The 19,683-nt window shown below is 40.8% G+C and overlaps 1 protein-coding gene across 4 annotated transcripts in view; it reads right to left on the bottom strand.

Moving 5' to 3' along the window:
* The window catches only part of LOC135526811 (transcriptional regulator ATRX-like), a 117,933-nt gene extending 102,736 nt beyond the window's left edge, over positions 1-15,197 (bottom strand). For 3 of the 4 annotated variants that reach the window (XR_010453356.1, XM_064955483.1, XM_064955484.1), the window contains exons 1-6: positions 15,033-15,197; positions 10,079-10,179; positions 9,698-9,833; positions 7,727-7,825; positions 4,215-4,303; positions 3,838-3,973 (exon numbers count right to left, since the gene is read on the bottom strand). Coding sequence is in view for 3 of the 4 variants with exons in the window: in XM_064955483.1 (XP_064811555.1) it covers positions 3,838-3,973; positions 4,215-4,303; positions 7,727-7,825; positions 9,698-9,833; positions 10,079-10,174 (556 nt within the window). In the remaining variant the exon portion in view is untranslated. The remainder of the gene's footprint in view (positions 1-3,837; positions 3,974-4,214; positions 4,304-7,726; positions 7,826-9,697; positions 9,834-10,078; positions 10,180-15,032) is intronic. The other variant, XM_064955485.1, reaches the window with a different exon arrangement.
* Between the last annotated feature and the right edge of the window lie 4,486 nt (positions 15,198-19,683).

Here is a 19,683-nt window from a genome sequence, read left to right as displayed (position 1 = left end):
ATTTATCACTCCAGTGTTAATCTGCAAAATTGTAATTAATTGCCTACCTCCTCATGCCTTTTGCACACATTGTATATAGACTCCCTTTTTTTCTACTGTGTTATTGACTTGTTAATTGTTTACTCCATGTGTAACTCTGTGATGTCTGTTCACACTGCTATGCTTTATCTTGGCCAGGTCCCAGTTGCAAATGAGAACTTGTTCTCAACTAGCCTACCTGGTTAAATAAAGGTGAAATAAAATAAAAAACACCAGATAATATTGTTTCTCATGGTCAGAGTCAGGTATCTTTTGGTAAACTCTTGAGGTCTCTTACTGAGGAGAGGCTTCTGTCTGGCCACTACCATAAAGTCCTGAATTGTGGACTGCTGCAGAGATGGTTGTCCTTCTGGGAGGTTCTCCCACAGAGGAACTCTGGAGCTCTGTCAGAGTGACCATTGGGTTCTTGGTCACCTCCCTGACCAAGGCCCTTTTCCCCAGTTTGCTCTGTTTGGCCAGGCGGCCAGCTCTAGGAAGAGTCTTTGTGGTTCCAAACTTCTTCCATTTAATAATGGAGGCCGCTGTGTTCTTGGGGACCTTCAATGCTGCAGAAATGTTTTTGTACCATTCCCCTGATCTGTACCTTGACAAAATCCTGTCTCGGAGCTCCACGGACAATTCCTTTGACCTCATGGCTTGGTTTTTGCTGTTACATTCACTGTCAACTGTGGGACCTTATATAGACAGGTGTATTTGTTTCCAAATCATGTCCAATCAGTTGAATTTACCACAGGTGGACTCCAAGGAAGTTGTAGAAACATCTCAAGGATGATCAATGATCAAACAGGATGCACCTGCACTCAATTTCGAGTCTCATAGCAAAGTGCCTGAATATTTATGTAAATAAGGTATCTGTTTTTTATTATTAATACATTTGAAAAGATCTAAAAACCTGTTTTTGCACCATGGGGTAGTGTGATGTCATTATGGGGTAGTGTGTGTAGATTGATGGGGACGACGACTATTTAATCCATTTTAGAATAAGGCTGTAACGTAACAAAATGTGGAAAAAGTCAAGGGGTCTGAATACTTTCTGAATGCACCATACAGAGACAAAGGGTGAAGTAGAACGTGTGCAAGGTTACCCCCTAGTGGTAAAAGCAGGTACTGCAACAGAACTGTGCAACAGAACTGTGGAAGGCTACCCCTAGTGGTAAAATCAGATAATGACAGGGTCAGATTAGATAAATGGTTAGTGAGGGAGATTTGATTTCATAAAAAAATATAAAATAATATTCAACCTTTATTTGACATGTTCTCTATGCAAACTCTACCGAACTGTTTAGACTTAGAAGCTATATAGTGCACTACATTAGACCAGAGCCCTATGGAACCCTATTCCCTATATTGTGCACTACTTTAGACCAGATACCTATGGGGCGGCAGTGTAGCCTAGTGGTTAGAGCATTGGACTAGTAACCGAAAGGTTGCAAGTTCAAATCCCAGAGCTGTACAAAATCTGTCGTTCTGCCCCTGAACAGGCAGTTAACCCACTGTTCCTAGGCTGTCATTGAAAATAAGAATTTGTTCTTAACTGACTTGCCTAGTAAAATAAAAGGTAGAATAAAAAAAATAAAAATGGAACCCTATTCCCTATATAGTGCACTACATTGAACATCAACTCAGAATAGACCAACAAAAACAAAAATATCCACAAAGTGTGGAAATGAAGATGTCAACAGTCTTTAGAACCTTGTTTGATGCTTCTACTGTGAAGGAGGGGGGAATGAGGGCTCTTCAAGTCAGGGTGCATTATTGGAACATTATTGAAGATTTATGATAAAAACATCCTAAAGATTAATTCTATACTTCGTTTGACATGTTTCTACGAACTGTAATATCACTTTTCGCCTGGACTCGTGAATTTGGATTGTGTACTAAACACGCAAACAAAAAGGAGGTATTTGGACATAAAATATGGACTTCATATAACAAATCAAACATTTATTGTGGAACTGGGATTCCTGGGGGTGCATTCTGATGAAGATTTAAGGTAAGTGAATATTTATAATACCATTTCTGACATCTGTTGACTCCACAACATGGCGGATATCTTTATGGCTTGTTTGGGCTCTGAGCCCTGTCAGATTATTGCATGGTTTGCTTTCGCAGTAAAGTTTTTTTTAAATGTGACACAGCGGTTTCATTCAGGGGAGGTTTATCTAAAGTTCCATGTATAATACTTGAATCTCTCAATGTTTATTATGAGTATTTCAAATCAAATCAAATTTTATTTGTCACATCCACATGGTTATTATGAGTATTTCTGTAAATTGATGTGGCTCTTGGTAAAATCAGATGTTTTGGAGGCCAAACATAATGCACCAATGTAAACAGATTTTTGGATATAAATATGAACTTCATCAAACAAAACATACATGTATTGTGTAAAATGAACTCCTATGAGTGCCATCTGATGAAGATCATCAAAGGTTAGTGATTAATTTGATCTCTATTTCTGCTTTTTGTGACTCCTCTCTTTGGCTGGAAAATGGCAGTCTTTCTGTGAATAGGTGTTGACCTAACATGATGTTGTGCTCTTGTCGTAAAGCCTTTTTGAAAATCAGACACTGGGGTGGGACTAACAAGTATATCTTTAAAATGGTGTAAAATACTTGTATGCTTGAGGAATTTTAATTATGAGATTTGTTTTTTTGAATTTGGCGCCCTGCAATTTCACTGGCTGTTGTCATATCGATCCCGTTAACCTCTAGGGTATGTGGGGCGTTAGCATCCCACCTGGCCAACATCCAGTGAGATTGCAGAGAGCCAAATTCAAATACAGAAATACTCCTCATAAAACTTTGGAAAACAAAACATATTCTACGTAGGTTTAAAGATCAACTTCTTTTAACTCCAACCACGGTGTCAGATTTAAAAAATGCTTTACGGCAAAAGAAGACCTTACGATTATTTGAGAACACAGCCCAGCATACAAATCATTACAAACAGTAACCAGCCAAGTAGAAGAGTTACAGAACTAAGAAATAGAGATAAAATTAATCACTTACCTTTGATGATCTTCATATGGTGGCACTCAGAAGACATTCATTTACTCAATAAATGTTCCTTTTGTTCGATAAAGTCCCTCTTTATATCCAAAAACCTCCGTTTTGTTTGCGTGTTTTCTTCAGAAACCCACAGGCGCAAATGCAGTCAATAGGCAGGCAAAAAATCCTAATTGTATCCGTAAAGTTCATAAAAACATGTCAAACGATGTTTATATTCAATCCTCAGGTTGTTTTAGCCTAAATGATCTATAATATTTCAACTGGACAATAACATCATCAAGATAAAAGGTAAACAAGAAATGCACATGCGCATGAAAAAGCTGACACAAGGGTCCACTCATTCAGACTGGTCTTACTGCTTCATTTATCAGAATACAAGCCTGAAACAAGTTCTAAACCCTGTTGACATCTAGTGGAAGGCATAGGAACTGCAAGTGGAGTCCTAAGTCAATGGATACTGTAATGGCATTGAATAGAAAACTTCAAAACCAAAAGAACAACTACTTCCTGAATGGATTTTTCTCAGGTTTTCACCTGGCAAATCAGTTCATTTATACACAGACAATTTTCACAGTTTTGGAAACTTTAGTGTTGTCTATCCAAATCTACCGGTTATATGCATATCATATCGTCTGGGCCTGAGTAGCAGGCCGTTTAATTTGGGCATGCTTTTAATTCTAAATTCCAAATGCTGCCCCCCAACCTAGAGAAGTTTACGGGATCCCAGCCAAAAGATTTAAGAAGCACTAAAACCCGTGCTGGCCCCAGGTCTAGTGGTAGACCTTACCATCTGATGCGCCATCGTCCTGTCCACTCTCGTCCGAGGTGTCTGACTCATTCCCTCCAACTTGCTTGGCTGCAACAGAAGGCTTCCTCTTGGTGTGAGAAGAGGAGGGTCTCTCAGTCTCTGTTGAGCTCCCAGCCTGAGGAATAAACAGTCATGACAGTCTATTAAAAAACATCCAAGAGGAAAAAGCATGAGAAAAGCCCCCCGAGTGATCGTAGTGTCCTGTTGTCTGCCACAGAAGCTACAGTCCGGCTGTTCACCAAATGGCACCCAATTCCCCATCTAGTGCACTACTGTTTTTGGTAAAACAATGTTTGTGTCCAGGTGGATACATTTGAAAAAGCAGGGGACATAAAGACCATCTGATGTTGACCTACCTCCTCCTCTTCGTCTGTAATCGGAAGCTGACCTACTTCCTCCTCCATCACTTGGTCTGTAGATTCAGCTGAGGCCTTACTCATTTTACCTGCCAACAACAAGAAATCCCATTATTAGGTCTGATATACATATTAGCTCCCAGTCAAATCATCAACCGGAGGACAATCCAGACAATTTTTTTCCAGCTCACCCTGGATTACTATGGCTGTCAATGGGAATATAAAAGGAATACCTCCCAGATAGCAGTTCCTAGGGCTTCCACTAGATGTCAACAGTCATTTAAAAGAGTTTCAGGCTTGTTATTTTTTTTTTAAATGAGCTAGAATCTGTAGTTTTAGTAAGTGGCTCCCATTTTGGCTGTAATGTTTGTTGCAGTGAGAGTGCGTACTGCGTTAATTATCTCCGGGAAGGGTCTCCGGTATTCTCCAACTTAAATTTAATCGTTTATTTACATCATAGGGTACCTGAGGATTGATTAGTTGTTTGATATGTTTGGAAGAAGTTTATTGGTCATTTACGGGAGTCATTTGTATGCATTTTGAACGAGGGAAACCGGTGGATTACTGAGTCTGCTTGGTTGGAAAATGTATGTAATGCGTGTGCGAGGCGCCAGTCAACCAAGTCAGCTGTCCTCGGATATCGCCAGAAAGTTGAAACCTGACAAAGCGGCTGGATTAAGAAGTTATGCTTTTAAAATGATGGCACTTGTATTTTCATGAATGTTCAATATTATTGATTTCAATTTCAGTAATTTGAATATCGTGCTCTGCAATTTCACCGGATGTTGTCGAGGCGCTAGTGGCACGGCTATCCCAAAGAGGAAGGCACTTTTAAAAGAATAACCAGGCATCCTCTACTGACGGAATGAGGTCAATATCCTTCCAGAATACCCAGGCCAAGTCGTTTAGAAAGGCCTGCTCGCTGAATGGTTTTAGGGAGCGTTTGACAGTGACGAGGGGTGGTCGTTTGACCGCAGACCCATTACAGACACAGGAAATGAGGCAGTGATCGCTGAGATCCTGGTTGAAAACAGCAGAGGTGTATTTAGAGGGCAGGTTGGTCAGGATGACGTCTATGAGGGTGCTTGTGTTTAGAGATTTGGGGATTTGTACTTGGTAAGTTCATTGATAATTTGTGTGAGATTGAGGGCATCAAGCTAGGATTGTAGGATGGCCTGGGATTTAAGCATGTTAAACATGAATTAAATTAAACATGTCCCAGTTTAGGTCACCTGACAGCGCAAGTTCTGAGGACAGATGGAGGGCAATCAATTCACATATGTTGTCCAGGGCACAGCTGGGGGCAGAAGGTAGTCTATAGCAAGCAGCAACAGTGAGACTTGTTTTTGGAAATGTGGATTTTTACAAGTAGAAGCTCAAATTGTTTGGGCACAGACTTGGAGAGTAAGACAAAACTCTGCAGGCTAACTCCGTCCCCTTTGGCAGTGCTATCTTGTTGGAAAATGTTATAGTTAGGGATGGAAATTTCAGGGTTTTTGGTAGTCTTCCTAAACCAGGATTCAGACACAGCTAGGACATCCGGGTTGGCAGAGTGTGCTAGAGCAGTGAATAAAACAAACTTAGGGAGGAGGCTTCTGATGTTAACATGCATGAAACCAAGGCTTTTACGGTTACAGAAGTCAACAAATAAGAGCGCCTGAGGAATGGGAGTGGAGCCGGGGAATGGGAGTGGAGCCGGGGAATGGGAGTGGAGCTAGGGAATGGGAGTGGAGCTGGGGAATGGGAGTGGAGCTGGGGAATGGGAGTGGAGCCGGGGATTGGGAGTGGAGCTGGGGAATGGGAGTGGAGCTGGGGAATGGGAGTGGAGCTGGGGAATGGGAGTGGAGCCGGGGAATGGGAGTGGAGCTGGGGAATGGGAGTGGAGCTGGGGAATGGGAGTGGAGCCGGGGATTGGGAGTGGAGCTGGGGAATGGGAGTGGAGCCGGGGATTGGGAGTGGAGCTGGGGAATGGGAGTGGAGCTAGGGATTGGGAGTGGAGCTGGGGATTGGGAGTGGAGCTGGGGAATGGGAGTGGAGATGTGGAATGGGAGTGGAGCTGGGGAATGGATTAAGAGGAAGGAACAGGAGGAGGAGTAGGATAAGGCTAAAAGAACTGGATGTCTAGTGCGTTCGGAACAGAGAGTAAAAGGAGCAGGATTTTGGTCGTGGAAGAATAGATTCAAGGCATAATGTACAGACAAAAGGTATGGTAGGATGTGAATACAGTGGCGGTAAACCTAGGCATTGAGTGACGATGCGAGAGGTTGTGTCTCCAGGAGTCAAATGTAGTGTGAAGGGAAAAGGGTGCCATTTGGGATGCAATTCTAGATAAAACCCTGACTGTTAGAACTAAACTCACGAACAGCCAGGCTAGAATATAAATTAACTGTATTCAGTAGGGTACTCCCCAATAAGGAGACTGGCAACATTACTCAGCAGTGACACAGCCCATCAGTTTGAGTGGAACTTAACAGTACATTTGGACAAGGGACCTAAATTAGCCGGATTAGGTAGGCCAACGGTTTAACAAAAATGGGGCTTCCAACTGTTTTTATTTTTAAAGTAAACCTGGGAAACTAGTAACCCTGGACACTAGCTAGAAACTTAAAATCAAATTGTATTTGTCAAATGCGTCATAAAAAGGTGTAGACAAACAATGAAATGCTAACTTACAAGGCAATGCAAGTAGTCTGGGGAGCTATTTGATTAGATGTTCAGCAGTCTTATGGCTTGGGGGTAGAAGCTGTTTAGAATCCTCTTGGACCTGGACTTGGCATTCCAGGGCCGCTTGCCGCGCGGTAGCAGAGAGAACAGTATATGACTAGGGTGGCTGGAGTCTTTGACAATTTGTAGGGCCTTCCTCTGACACCGCCTGGTCGTGATGTACTGGGCCGTTGGTACTACCCTCTGTAGTGCCTTGGACCCAGTGATGTACTGGGCCGTTGGTACTACCCTCTGTAGTGCCATGGACCCAGTGATGTACTGGGCCGTTGGTACTACCCTCTGTAGTGCTCTGCGGTTGGAAGCCGAGCAGTGGCCATACCAGGCAGTGATGCAACCATGTACTGTTATTTCTGTTGTTTTAGGTGACCCGCCTGTTGTTTTAGGTGACCCGCCTGTTGTTTTAGGTGACCCGCCTGTTGTTTTAGGTGACCCGCCTGTTGTTTTAGGTGACCCGCCTGTTGTTTTAGGTGACCCGCCTGTTGTTTTAGGTGACCCGCCTGTTGTTTTAGGTGACCCGCCTGTTGTTTTAGGTGACCCGCCTGTTGTTTTAGGTGACCCGCCTGTTGTTTTAGGTGACCTAACAGCCTTAATGTGTTTGGACCCCAGGAAGAGCAGTTAATGGGGATCCCTAATAAACACAAATATCAATCCCAAAAGGTTTGACTTCATTAAACTGGCAGTAGTTGTGATTATTAGGCCGTAGGAACACCCTTTCCGGTCAAAACCTTGGGGGCTTCTCCGACTATCCCCTGGTTGGTAGCAGTGTGGTATATAGTGAGGAGACTAACCTGTCTTTCTCCGTGAGAGGTCCACTCGGAGCTTCATGGCTCCTCTGCTCTTGTCCTCCTTGTTGTCAGTCCCAGCAGGAGGCCGCACAACCAACATCCCTGAAGGAGAGGACAGGAAATTACGGTGTCAGCATGCTTTAGTTCGGCTGGAGAAGAGTAATCTGGTCTAGGGGAACCTAACAAGGGAGCTCCATACTCCCAGAAAAAACCTTCCTTGGAACAACAGAAAAGGCTGCAGAGCTGTTTGTCCATTTTGTGATGCCGTAGCCAGTATACACTTCCTCAAAATAGTCAGAATGAATCTAAGACAACAAGAAACATGTAACTGACGTTTTTGCCAGAGATCTTGACCACACACTTTTCCATCAGATATGGTGCAGTATTTTCAGAAGAAAAGACTGTACATGAAAACGAGTCGCCTCTTGTTGAATGACAAAGACTTTACTGAAGAATTCCTACTGTTGACAGATCAATGGGCATAGACTTAGACCTTACTAAATGTCCTCAATATACAGTGCAAGTCCGGTTGGCATTCAGGACTCTTCACTCAGTACTTTGTTGAAGCACCTTCAGCAGCGATTACAGCCTCCAGTTTTATTGGGATGACTCTACAAGCTTGGCACACCTGTATTTGTGGAGTTTCTCCCATTCTTCTCTGTAGATCCTCTCAAGCTGTCAGGTTGGATGGGGAGCGTCGCTGCACAGCTATTCTCAGGTCTCTCCAGAGATTGGGCTCAAGTTTGGGCTCTGACTGGGCCACTCAAGGACATTCAGAGACTTGTCCTGAAGCCACTCCTGCGTAGCCTTGGCTGTGTGGTTAGGGTCGTTGTCCTGTTGAAAGGTCAACCTTCGCCCCCACTCGGAGGTCCTGAGCGCTCTGGAGCAGATTTTTATTAACGATCTCTCTGTACCTTGCTCTGTTCATCTTTCACTCGATCCTGACTAGTTTTCCAGTCCCTGAGCATGATGCTGCCACCAACATGCTTCACCATAGGAATGAGGTCAGGTTTCCTCCAGACATGAAGATTGAACTCTGACCTGAATGCCAATCTTGGTTTCATTCGACCAAAGATTCTTGTTTCTCATGGTCTGAGTCCTTTAGGTGCCTTTTGGCAAACTCCAAGCGGGCTGTCATGCGCCTTTTACTGAGGAGTGGCTTCCGTCTGGCCATTCTACCATAAAGGCCTAATTGGTGAAGTGCTGCAGAGATGGTTGTCCTTCTGGAAGGTTCTCTCATCTCCACAGAGGAACACTCTGGAACTCGGAGCTCTACGGACAATTTATTTGACCTCATGGACCTCATGGTTTTTGCTCTGAAATACACTGTCAACTGTGTGACCTTATATAGACAGGCGTGTGCCTTTCCAAATCACGTCCAATCAGTTGAATTTACCACAGGTGGACTCCAATCAAGTTGTAGAAACATCTCAAGGATGATCAATGGAAACAGGATGCACCTGAGCTCAATTTTGAGTCTCATAGCAAAGGGTCTGAATACAGAGATAGATAAGATGTTTGGTTTTTTTTAAGACATTTGAAAACAAATCTAAATAAACGTTTTTGTTTTGTCATTGTGGGGTAGTGTGATGTCATTGTGGGGTCGTGTGTGTAGATTGATGAGGGGGAAAACCAGATCCCTATATAGTCCACTACTTTAGACCAGAGCCCTATGGAACCCTATTCCCTATATAGTGCACTACTTAACCTTGAACATCAACTCAGAATAGACCAGCAAACACATAAGTCCTGTGTGGCTCAGTCAGAGCATGGCGCTTGCAATGCCAAGCGTATCCACCCAATGTAAAAGTGTGGCCCCAGCCGATTGTAAGTCGCTTTGGACAAAAGCGTCTGCTAAATGGGATATATTATTATTATATTATATTATAATTATCCACAAAGTGTAGAAATGCCACAATGATATTAAGAAGCACTAAAACCCGTGCTGGCCCCAGGTCTAGTGGTAGACCTTACCATCTGAGGCACCATCGTCCTGTCCACTCTCGTCCGAGGTGTCTGACTCATTCCCTCCAACTTGCTTGGCTGCAACAGAAGGCTTCCTCTTGGTGTGAGAAGAGGAGGGTCTCTCAGTCTCTGTTGAGCTCCCAGCCTGAGGAATAAACAGTCATGACAGTCTATTAAAAAACATCCAAGAGGAAAAAGCACGAGAAAAGCCCCCCGAGTGATCGTAGTGTCCTGTTGTCTGCCACAGAAGCTACAGTCCGGCTGTTCACCAAATGGCACCCAATTCCCCATCTAGTGCACTACTGTTTTTGGTAAAACAATATTTGTGTCCAGGTGGATACATTTGAAAAAGTAAGCAGGGGACATAAAGACCATCTGATGTTGACCTACCTCCTCCTCTTCCTCCTCCTCTTCGTCTGTAATCGGAAGCTGACCTACTTCCTCCTCCATCACTTGGTCTGTAGATTCAGCTGAGGCCTTACTCATTTTACCTGCCAACAACAAGAAATTATTAGGTCTGAAAATATACATATTAGCTCCCAGTCATTTATTGGGTAAATCACCGACGTTCCGGCATCACTGTGCCTTCTTCAGGGTGATGTCATGAATACTTGAACCAGGTTGTCGACAAACAGTCCAATTAGTGCAACCAATGACAATAGTGAGGGGTGTGTCATAATGATTAAGTTAATTAGAATTAATTGAAAAATAAGTTTATGGCATATTAAATATGAAGACTACTGTTGTCATATGGAAACATTTAATAAGTGTACATAATATTAGCATCAACATACATTGTTTCATTGAATTTCACTTTTTCCTATTTCATTACATCCTTTGGTTAAACCATAAGAAGCACCATCAACAGGGGAAACATATTTGCTGTACGCTGATAAACAGTAGAAAGAATATCCATTTATTTGTTCATAAGAAGGGCCTGAGATCAAAGTCAATATTCAGACCACTAGGGGTCAATGTTTTTAGGATATCCAGTACAGACTCCCTTTGTCGTTGTAGGATCTCGATGTCACCTCCTCCACTTGGTGGAGCAACATGCTCCATGCCGGAGTGTTTGGGGGAGGTGATAGGATGGTTCGCTTCAACGAAGTGGGCTGCTATTGGATAGTCAATGTTCTTACACCTGATTGAGCTGCGGTGTTCAGCGATGCGTTGTTTTAGTTGTCTTTTCGTTTGTCCTGCGTAGGCTTTTCCACATGAACAGGTGATGAGATAGAGTTATCACAAAGACCAAGGTAGTAATCTAACAGGGACTATTCGACATATATGTGGGCATCAGAAGGCTGTTTAATAGTGCTATAGAAGGCTGTTTAATAGTGCTATAGAAGGCTGTTTAAATAGTGCTATAGAAGGCTGTTTAAATAGTGCTATAGAAGGCTGTTTAAATAGTGCTATAGAAGGCTGTTTAAATAGTGCTATAGAAGGCTGTTTAAATAGTGCTATAGAAGGCTGTTTAAATAGTGCTATAGAAGGCTGTTTAATACTGCTATAGAAGGCTGTTTAATACTGCTATAGAAGGCTGCTATAGAAGGCTGTTTTTATAGTGCTATAGAAGGCTGTTTAATAGTGCTGTTTTTTATAGTGCTATAGAAGGCTGTTTAATAGTGCTATAGAAGGCTGTTTTTATAGTGCTATAGAAGGCTGTTTTTATAGTGCTATAGAAGGCTGTTTTTATAGTGCTATAGAAGGCTGTTTTTATAGTGCTATAGAAGGATGTTTTTATAGTGCTATAGAAGGATGTTTTTATAGTGCTGAAGGATGTTTTTATAGTGCTATAGAAGGATGTTTTTATAGTGCTATAGAAGGATGTTTTTATAGTGCTATAGAAGGATGTTTTTATAGTGCTATTGCACTGAAGGATGTTTTTATAGTGCGCATGAACCACATTTGTAGTTCCCATTTGGAATGGGTGTCTAGAATAGAGGTCGACCGATTATGATTGTTCAATGCCGATACCGATTATTGAAGGACCAGAGAAGCAGATACCGATTAAATCGGCCGATTTAAAAATATATATATTTGTAATGACAATTAAAACAATACTGAATGAACACTTATTTAAACTTAATATAATACATCAATAAAATCAATTTAGCCTTAAGTAAATATTGAAACATGTTCAATTTGGTTTAAATAATGCAAAAACAGTGTTGGAGAAGAAAGTAAAAGGGCTGCATTCGCGTAACAGGCAGTCTCCTTGTGGAGTGCACAAGGACTAGTTAACTGTAAGGGATGCAAGATTGGATCCCCCGAGCTGACAGGGTGAAAATCAGTCGTTCTGCCCCTGAACAAGTCAGTTAACCCACGGTTCCCAGGCCGTTATTGAAAATAAGAATGCGGTCTTAACTGACTTGCCTCGTTAAATAAAAGGTATAAAAAAAAAAGGCGCCCAAAAAAACAATTTCCGATTGTTATGAAAACTTGAAATCGGCCCCAATTAACAGCCTGATCTGTTTCTAAGACATTATTGTTTCATTCACGCCATACAGGACGGCGTCACATTGTATAGGACGACATCATGCAAGAACATTACTGATCAACATGAGGAGTCTGTTTCATTCCGAAAATCTGTTCCAAATGCCACCCTATTCTGCATGGGCCCTAGTCAAATGTAGTGCACTAGAAAGGGAATAGGGTTTCAGATGCAAATCTAGATAAACTCTGCAAAAAAAAACAAAAAAAAAACGCCCTCTCGCTGTCAACTGTGTTTATTTTCAGCAAACTTAACATGTGTAAATATTTGTATGAACATAACAAGATTCAACAACTGAGACAAACTGAACAAGTTCCACAGACATGTGACTGACAGAAATGGAATAATGTGTCCCTGAACAAAGGGGGGTCAAAATCAAAAGTAACAGTCAATGCAGCTGGTGGCCACACCAGATACAATGTACTGCAGTGCATCTCCTCATTTACTGCACCAGATTTGCCAGTTCTTGCTGTGAGATGTTACCCCAGTCTTCCACCAAGGCACCTGCAAATTCCCTGACATTTCTGTGTGTGGGGGGAGGCCCTCACCCTCACCCTCCAATCCAACAGGTCCCAGACGTGCTCAATGGGATTGAGATCCGGGATCTTCTCTGGCCATGGCAGAACACTGACATTCCTGTCTTGCAGGAAATCACAGAACGAGCAGTATGGCTGGTGGCATTGTCATGCTGGAGGGTCATGTCAGGATGAGCCTGCAGGAAGGGTACCACATGAGGGAGGAGGATGTCTTCCCTGTAACGCACAGCATTGAGATTGCCTGCAATGACAATCTCAGTCTGATGATGCTGTGACACACCGCACCAAACCACGATGCACCCTCCACCTCCAAATCGATCCGGCTCCAGAGTACAGGCCTCGGTGTAACGCTCATTCCTTCGACAATAAATGCGAAGCCGACTATCACCCCCGGTGAGACAAAACCGTGACTAATCAGAAAAGAGCAATTTTCACCAGTCCGGTCTTGTCCAGCAACGATGGGTTTGTGCCCATAGGCGATGTTGTTGCCGGTGATGTCTGGTGAGGACCTGCCTTAGTGGCCCAGTCAGAGCCCGGGCTTGAACCTGATCTAACATCTTTGGAGACCTGAAAATAGCTGTGCAGCGACGCTCCCCATCCATCCTGACAGAGCTTGAGAGGAACTACAGAGAAGAATGGGAGAAACTCCACAAATACAGATAAGCAAAGCTTGTAGCGTCATACCCAAGAAGACGCGAGGCTGTAATCGCTGCCAAAGGTGCTTCAACAAAGTTCAGAGTACAGGGTCTGAATACTTATGTAAATGTGATCAATTTTTTTATACATTTGCTAACTTCTATAAAAAAAAACTGTTTTTCCTTTGTCATTATGGGGTATTGTGATGTCATTATGGGGTATTGTGATGTCATTATGGGGTATTGTGTGTAGATTGAGGAGGAAAAAACAAGTGAATCCATTTTAGAATAAGGCTGTAATGGAACAATGTGGAAAAAAATGGAGGGGTCTGAATGCCTTCTGAAATCTCTGCATGTACAAATAACTAGGAATAAAGTGACATTAGTACAAAAAGGGTCAATGCAGATAGTCTGGGTAGCTATTTGTTTAACTATTTAGCAGTCTTATGGCTTTGGGGGGGTTGAAGCTGTTCAGGTTCCAGACTTGGTGCATCGCTAACGGTTTGCCGTGCGGTAGCAGAGAGGACAGTCTATTACTAGGGTGGCTGGAGTCTGGCCCTTTTCTAGGGCCTTCCTCTGACACTGCCTGGTATACAGGTCTTAGATGGCAGGGAGCACAGCCCCAAACAGTTTCCATACCAAGCAGTGATGCAGCCAGTCAAGATGGTGCAGCTGTATAACTTTGAGGATCTGAGGGCCCATGCCAAATCCTTTCGGCCTCCCGCGGAGGGAAGAGGCTAGTTACATGGTTAGCTAGCAACCAAACATTACGGTCCGTTTTTTTTTGCTATTCATATTGTAAATAACCTAACACACGTTAGCTTGCTAGATCGCTACTTAACTTAGTAAAATTCATTTTCAACAGCTCGTTGTAAAGAAGAGAAAAAAAAGACTAGAGCGCTAGCTCTAGTTAGCATTTAGCTAACTCGGATAATTCATTGCCATTTTGCGTCGTTATAGGCGTGAAGCGGTTCTGTTGCTCATCTCTCTAATGTATCGGTTTCCTTTCTGCCGTGTGCGCTTCCAGGGAGGCTATCCGGCATGTACAGAGTACATGAAGGCCAACTGGGAGAGAAACGGTCTACAAAAACCCGGGCCTCATCCCATCAAAGGCTAACTAACTAGAAAACGGGTTAGTGCACATGCAAGATGGCTAAATAGCTAAGTCAACCAGACAAAGTTATGGGATCAAACAAAATAGACATCACTGCAGCACGTCAAGATTTCAGACAATATGTTCCCCGGGCGACCCTGCAATCCCAGTGCAGGCATGGTCCAGTGCATTCAGAGGCATGCACCGAAATGCATGCATCCGTTTATCCCCCTCCCCCCTAGAATGAAATGTAACATCTCACATTAGTTAGCATGCTAGTTAGCAAGTAAACTGCGACTAGCTGATGCATTTCAAGACAACACAGGTGGAATTGTACGCGCACAATTGTTTTGTGATGCAACATTTACCATTTTGAAAATACTCACTAATAGTGTATAGCTTATAAAATACCACAGAGTTTTTCATACTATAAGCTAACTACATTGCTGCGTTGGAGAAAACGTACCGGCTCCGCTGCGTAACACCGTTACATAGCTAGACAGCTAACTAGCCTAGCACAGTGTTTCAATGCAAAGCCGCCAACATTAGGAACTGCTTTTTAGGAAAAAAAGGCGAATATTACGCATACCTTCTGTACTCTGTAGTCATTTCTTGAATGACTGAGACACGTGTAGTTCTTGGCACGTCGTCCCGGAGATAAAACACTGTTAATTTTAGAGAGAAGAAAAATATATATCGACTATTGATGCAACCCTGTTCACTGGAGACAAAGCAAAGTCGCCATCATACCGGATGGCTGGAGACGCGCTAAAATGGCGCATCTAGCGCAAATCGTATCTGCTATCCTATTGGTTGATGAGTCAGGAAATTCTGGCTTTCCGATTGGCCAAAACCTTTTGAGCGTTCCCATAGGCTTAGAATATAGTGCGTACAGAAATCTCTTAATATCTACTGGCGATTTTTTTGTGTGTGTCCCACCTCTTTGATCTGGTTTTATTTGTTATTCATTCATGAATAATACACACAGAGGCAGGCACCACACTGTACACATTCTACAATGGAAATGCCACATGCATACCGGTACACACTATGTTGCTCTGATATTCTGAGCCTCCCGTAGATGCAGGCTGCATTCTGGTCTCAGTCTTGAATTCTACACTATATTGTACTAGATTCTAAACTATATGTACTAGATTCTAAACTATATGTACTAGATTCTAAACTATATGTACTAGATTCTAAACTATATGTACTAGATTCTAAACTATATTGTACTAGATTCTAAACTATATTGTACTAGATTCTAAACTATATGTACTAGATTCTAAACTATATTGTACTAGATTCTAAACTATATTGCTTTCTGAACTATATTGTACTAGATTCTAAACTATATTGTACTAGATTCTAAACTATATTGCTTTCTAAACTATATTGTACTAGATTCTAAACTATATTGTACTAGATTCTAAACTATATTGCTTTCTAAACTATATTGTACTAGATTCTAAACTATATGTACTAGATTCTAAACTATTTACTAGATTCTAAACTATATTGTACTAGATTCTAAACTATATGTACTAGATTCTAAACTATATGTACTAGATTCTAAACTCCATTGTACTAGATTCTAAACTATATGTACTAGATTAAACTATATTGTACTAGATTCTAAACTAAACTATATGTACTAGATTCTAAACTAATGTACTCTAAACTATATGTACTAGATTCTAAACTCCATTCTAAACTATATTGTACTAGATTCTAAACTCTAGATTCTAACTATATTACTAGATTCTAAACTATATGTACTAGATTGAATTCTAAACAATATTGTAAATTCTAAACTATATTGTACTAGATTCTAAACTTATGTCTAGATTCTAAACTATATGTACTAGATTCTAAACTATTGACTCTAGTCTAAACTATATGTACTAGATTCTAAACTATATGTACTAGATTCTAAACTATATGTACTAGATTCTAAACTATATTGTACTAGATTCTAAACTATATCTAAACTATATGTACTAGATTCTAAACTATATTGTACTCACTAGATTCTAAACTATATGTACTAGATTCTAAACTATATGCCTGTCCCTATATGGGATTCTAAACTATATGTACTTCCCCAACTAGAGCCTGATTCTAAACTATATACTAGATTCTAAACCTAGATTCTAAACTATATGTACTCTAAACTATATGTACTAGATTCTAAACTATATGTACTAGATTCTAAACTCAGAGCCTGTCCCCTATAGGTACTAGATTCTAAACTATATGCCTAGATTCTAAACTATATGTACTACTAGATTCTAAACTATATCCCCACTCTATAGCCTGTCCCCTATATGTACTAGATTCTAAACTATATGTACTAGATTCTAAACTATAGATTCTAAACTATATGTACTAGATTCTAAACCACTAAACTAGAGCCTGTCCCCTATAGGTACTAGCCTAAACGTACTTCCCCAACTAGAGCCTGTCCCTATATGTCATTCTAAACTATATTGTACTAGATTCTAAACTATATTGTAGGCCTAAACGTAGATTCTTAGATTCCCCTAGATTCTAAACTCAGAGCCTGTCCCTATAGGTACTAGATTCCTATATTGTACTAGATTCTTCCCCACTCAGAGCCTGTCCCCTCAGGTCTTATATTGTACTAGATTCTAAACTACTCTAGAGCCTGTCCCCTATATATGGGTAGGCCTAAACTATATTCCCACTCTAGAGCCTGTCCCCTATATGTACTAGATTCTAAATATATCCCTAAACTATATGTACTCAGAGCCTAGATCCCCTATATGTACTAGATTCTAAACTATATGTAGGATTCTAAACTATATGTACTAGATTCTAAACTATACTACAGATTCGAGCCTGTCCCCTCAGGTAGGCCTAAACTATATGTCTTTCCCCACTCAGAGCCTATATGTCCCCTAAACAGGTAGGATTCCTATATGTACTAGATTCCCCACTAAACTATATGAGCCTGTCCTAAACGGTAGATTCCTACTAGATTCCCCACTCATATGACTAGATTCCTGTCCCCTAAACAGGTACTAGATTCCTAAACTATATTGTACTTTCCCTAGATTCTAAACTATATGTACTAGATTCCTGTCCCAATATTGTACAGATTCTAAACTATATGTACTAGCCTACGATTCTTATATGTACCCTATATGTACTAGATTCTAAACTATATTGTACTAGATTCTAAACTATATGTACTAGATTCTAAACTATATGTACTAGATTCTAAACTATATGTACTAGATTCTAAACTATATGTACTAGATTCCTATATTGTACTAGATTCTCTAGGTACTAGATTCTAAACTATATGTACTAGATTCTAAACTATATTGTACTAGATTCTAAACTCTATTGTACTAGATTCTAAACTATATGTCTATATGTACCTAAACCTACTCAGGGCCTGTCCCCTAAACTATATGTACTAGATTCTAAACTATATTGTCTTCCCCATTGTACTAGATTCCTGTCCCCTAGATTCTAAACTATATGTACTAGATTCTAAACTATATTGTCTTCCCCTAAACTATATTGTACTAGATTCTAAACTAGAGCCTGTTCCCTAGATTCTCTATATGGTTCTAAACTATATGTACTAGATTCTAAACTATATTGTACTAGATTCTAAACTATATGTACTAGTCTAAACTATCCTAAACTATATTGTACTGACTAAACAGATTGCCTGTCCCCTATATTGTACTGGCCTAAACTATATTGTACTAGATTCCCCACTCAGAGCCTGTCCCTATATTGTACTAGTATTCTAAACTATATTGTACTTCCCCACTCATATTGCCTGTCCCCTCAGGTAGGCCTCTAAACGTACTTCCCTACTAAACAGAGCCTATCCCTATATGTACAGGTAGGATTCTAAACTATATGTACTAGATTCCCCACTAAACTAGATGCCTGTCCCCTAAACTAGGTAGATTCTAAACTATATGTACGATTCTTCCCTACTCTAGATGCCTAGATCCCTATATGTACAAACTATATGTAGGATTCTAAACTATATGTCTTCCCCAAACTCAGAGCCTATCCAAACTATATGTACTAGATTCTAAACTATAGGTAGATTCTAAACTATATGTACTAGATTCCTATATGTACTAGATTCTAAACTATATGTACTAGAAACTTATGTACTAGATTCTAAACTATATGTACTAGATTCTAAACTATATGTACTAGATTCTAAACTATATGTACTAGATTCTAAACTATATGTACTAGATTCTAAACTATATGTACTAGATTCCTAAACTATATGTACTAGATTCCTATATAGATTCTAAACTATATGTACTAGATTCTAAACTATATGTACTAGATTCTAAACTATATTGTACTAGATTCTAAACTATATGTACTTATGTACTAGATTCTAAACTTATTCTCTATTTTGGTTAGGATTCCAGGTGTGACTAAACTATATGTACATTCTATGTTCATTTTCTATGTTTTGTATTTCTTTGTTGTTTGGCTATATGTGTGGTTCTCAATCAGAGGCAGCTGTCTAGATTCTAAACGTTGTCTCTGATTGAGAGATTCTAAACTATATTGTACTAGATTTTTTCCCCAAACATGGGTTTTGTATATGTAGTTGATTTCTGTTTAAACTGTTTTTCACCTTTCAGGACTGTTTTGGTTATTACCGTTGTTAAACTTTTTGTCTTTAGTGTTCAGTGTCAATAAACAAACATGAACACGTACTAGATTCTAAACTTTGGTCCTCACCTTCTTCCACTATACAGATTCTAAACAGAACTAGATTCTAAACCTATATGTACAGATTCTAAACAATGGACCAAGCAGCGTGGAGAAAACTATATGACTCCTGGACAGGTGAGCAGCGCTATCTGGAGTATGAGACAACCTGGGAGGAGATAGAGGGGTGGTCTAAACTATATGTACTAGATTCGCCCCAGGGAGAGTGCTAAACTATATGAGCCCGCCTGGGAGTCTCTGGAACAGTGTGAGGAGGGATACCGGCGAAAACTGGATGTTTAGCAAACACGAACACGGTACTGGCAAACTAAGCCCGAGAGGCAGCCCCAAAATATTTGTGGGGATTCTAAACTATATGTGGCACTAAACGGGAAAACTATATTGTGTTCTAAACTATATGGATTCTAAACTATATGAATCCCTGTGCTTAAACCGTGGCGAGCATGGGATTGGTCAGGCCCCTAAACTATATTGTACTAGATTCTAAA

This window comes from Oncorhynchus masou, chromosome 32 (assembly GCF_036934945.1).
Source record: "Oncorhynchus masou masou isolate Uvic2021 chromosome 32, UVic_Omas_1.1, whole genome shotgun sequence".
Classification (NCBI taxonomy): Eukaryota; Metazoa; Chordata; class Actinopteri; order Salmoniformes; family Salmonidae; genus Oncorhynchus; species Oncorhynchus masou.
This window is presented reverse-complemented; position numbering and strand designations above follow the sequence as displayed.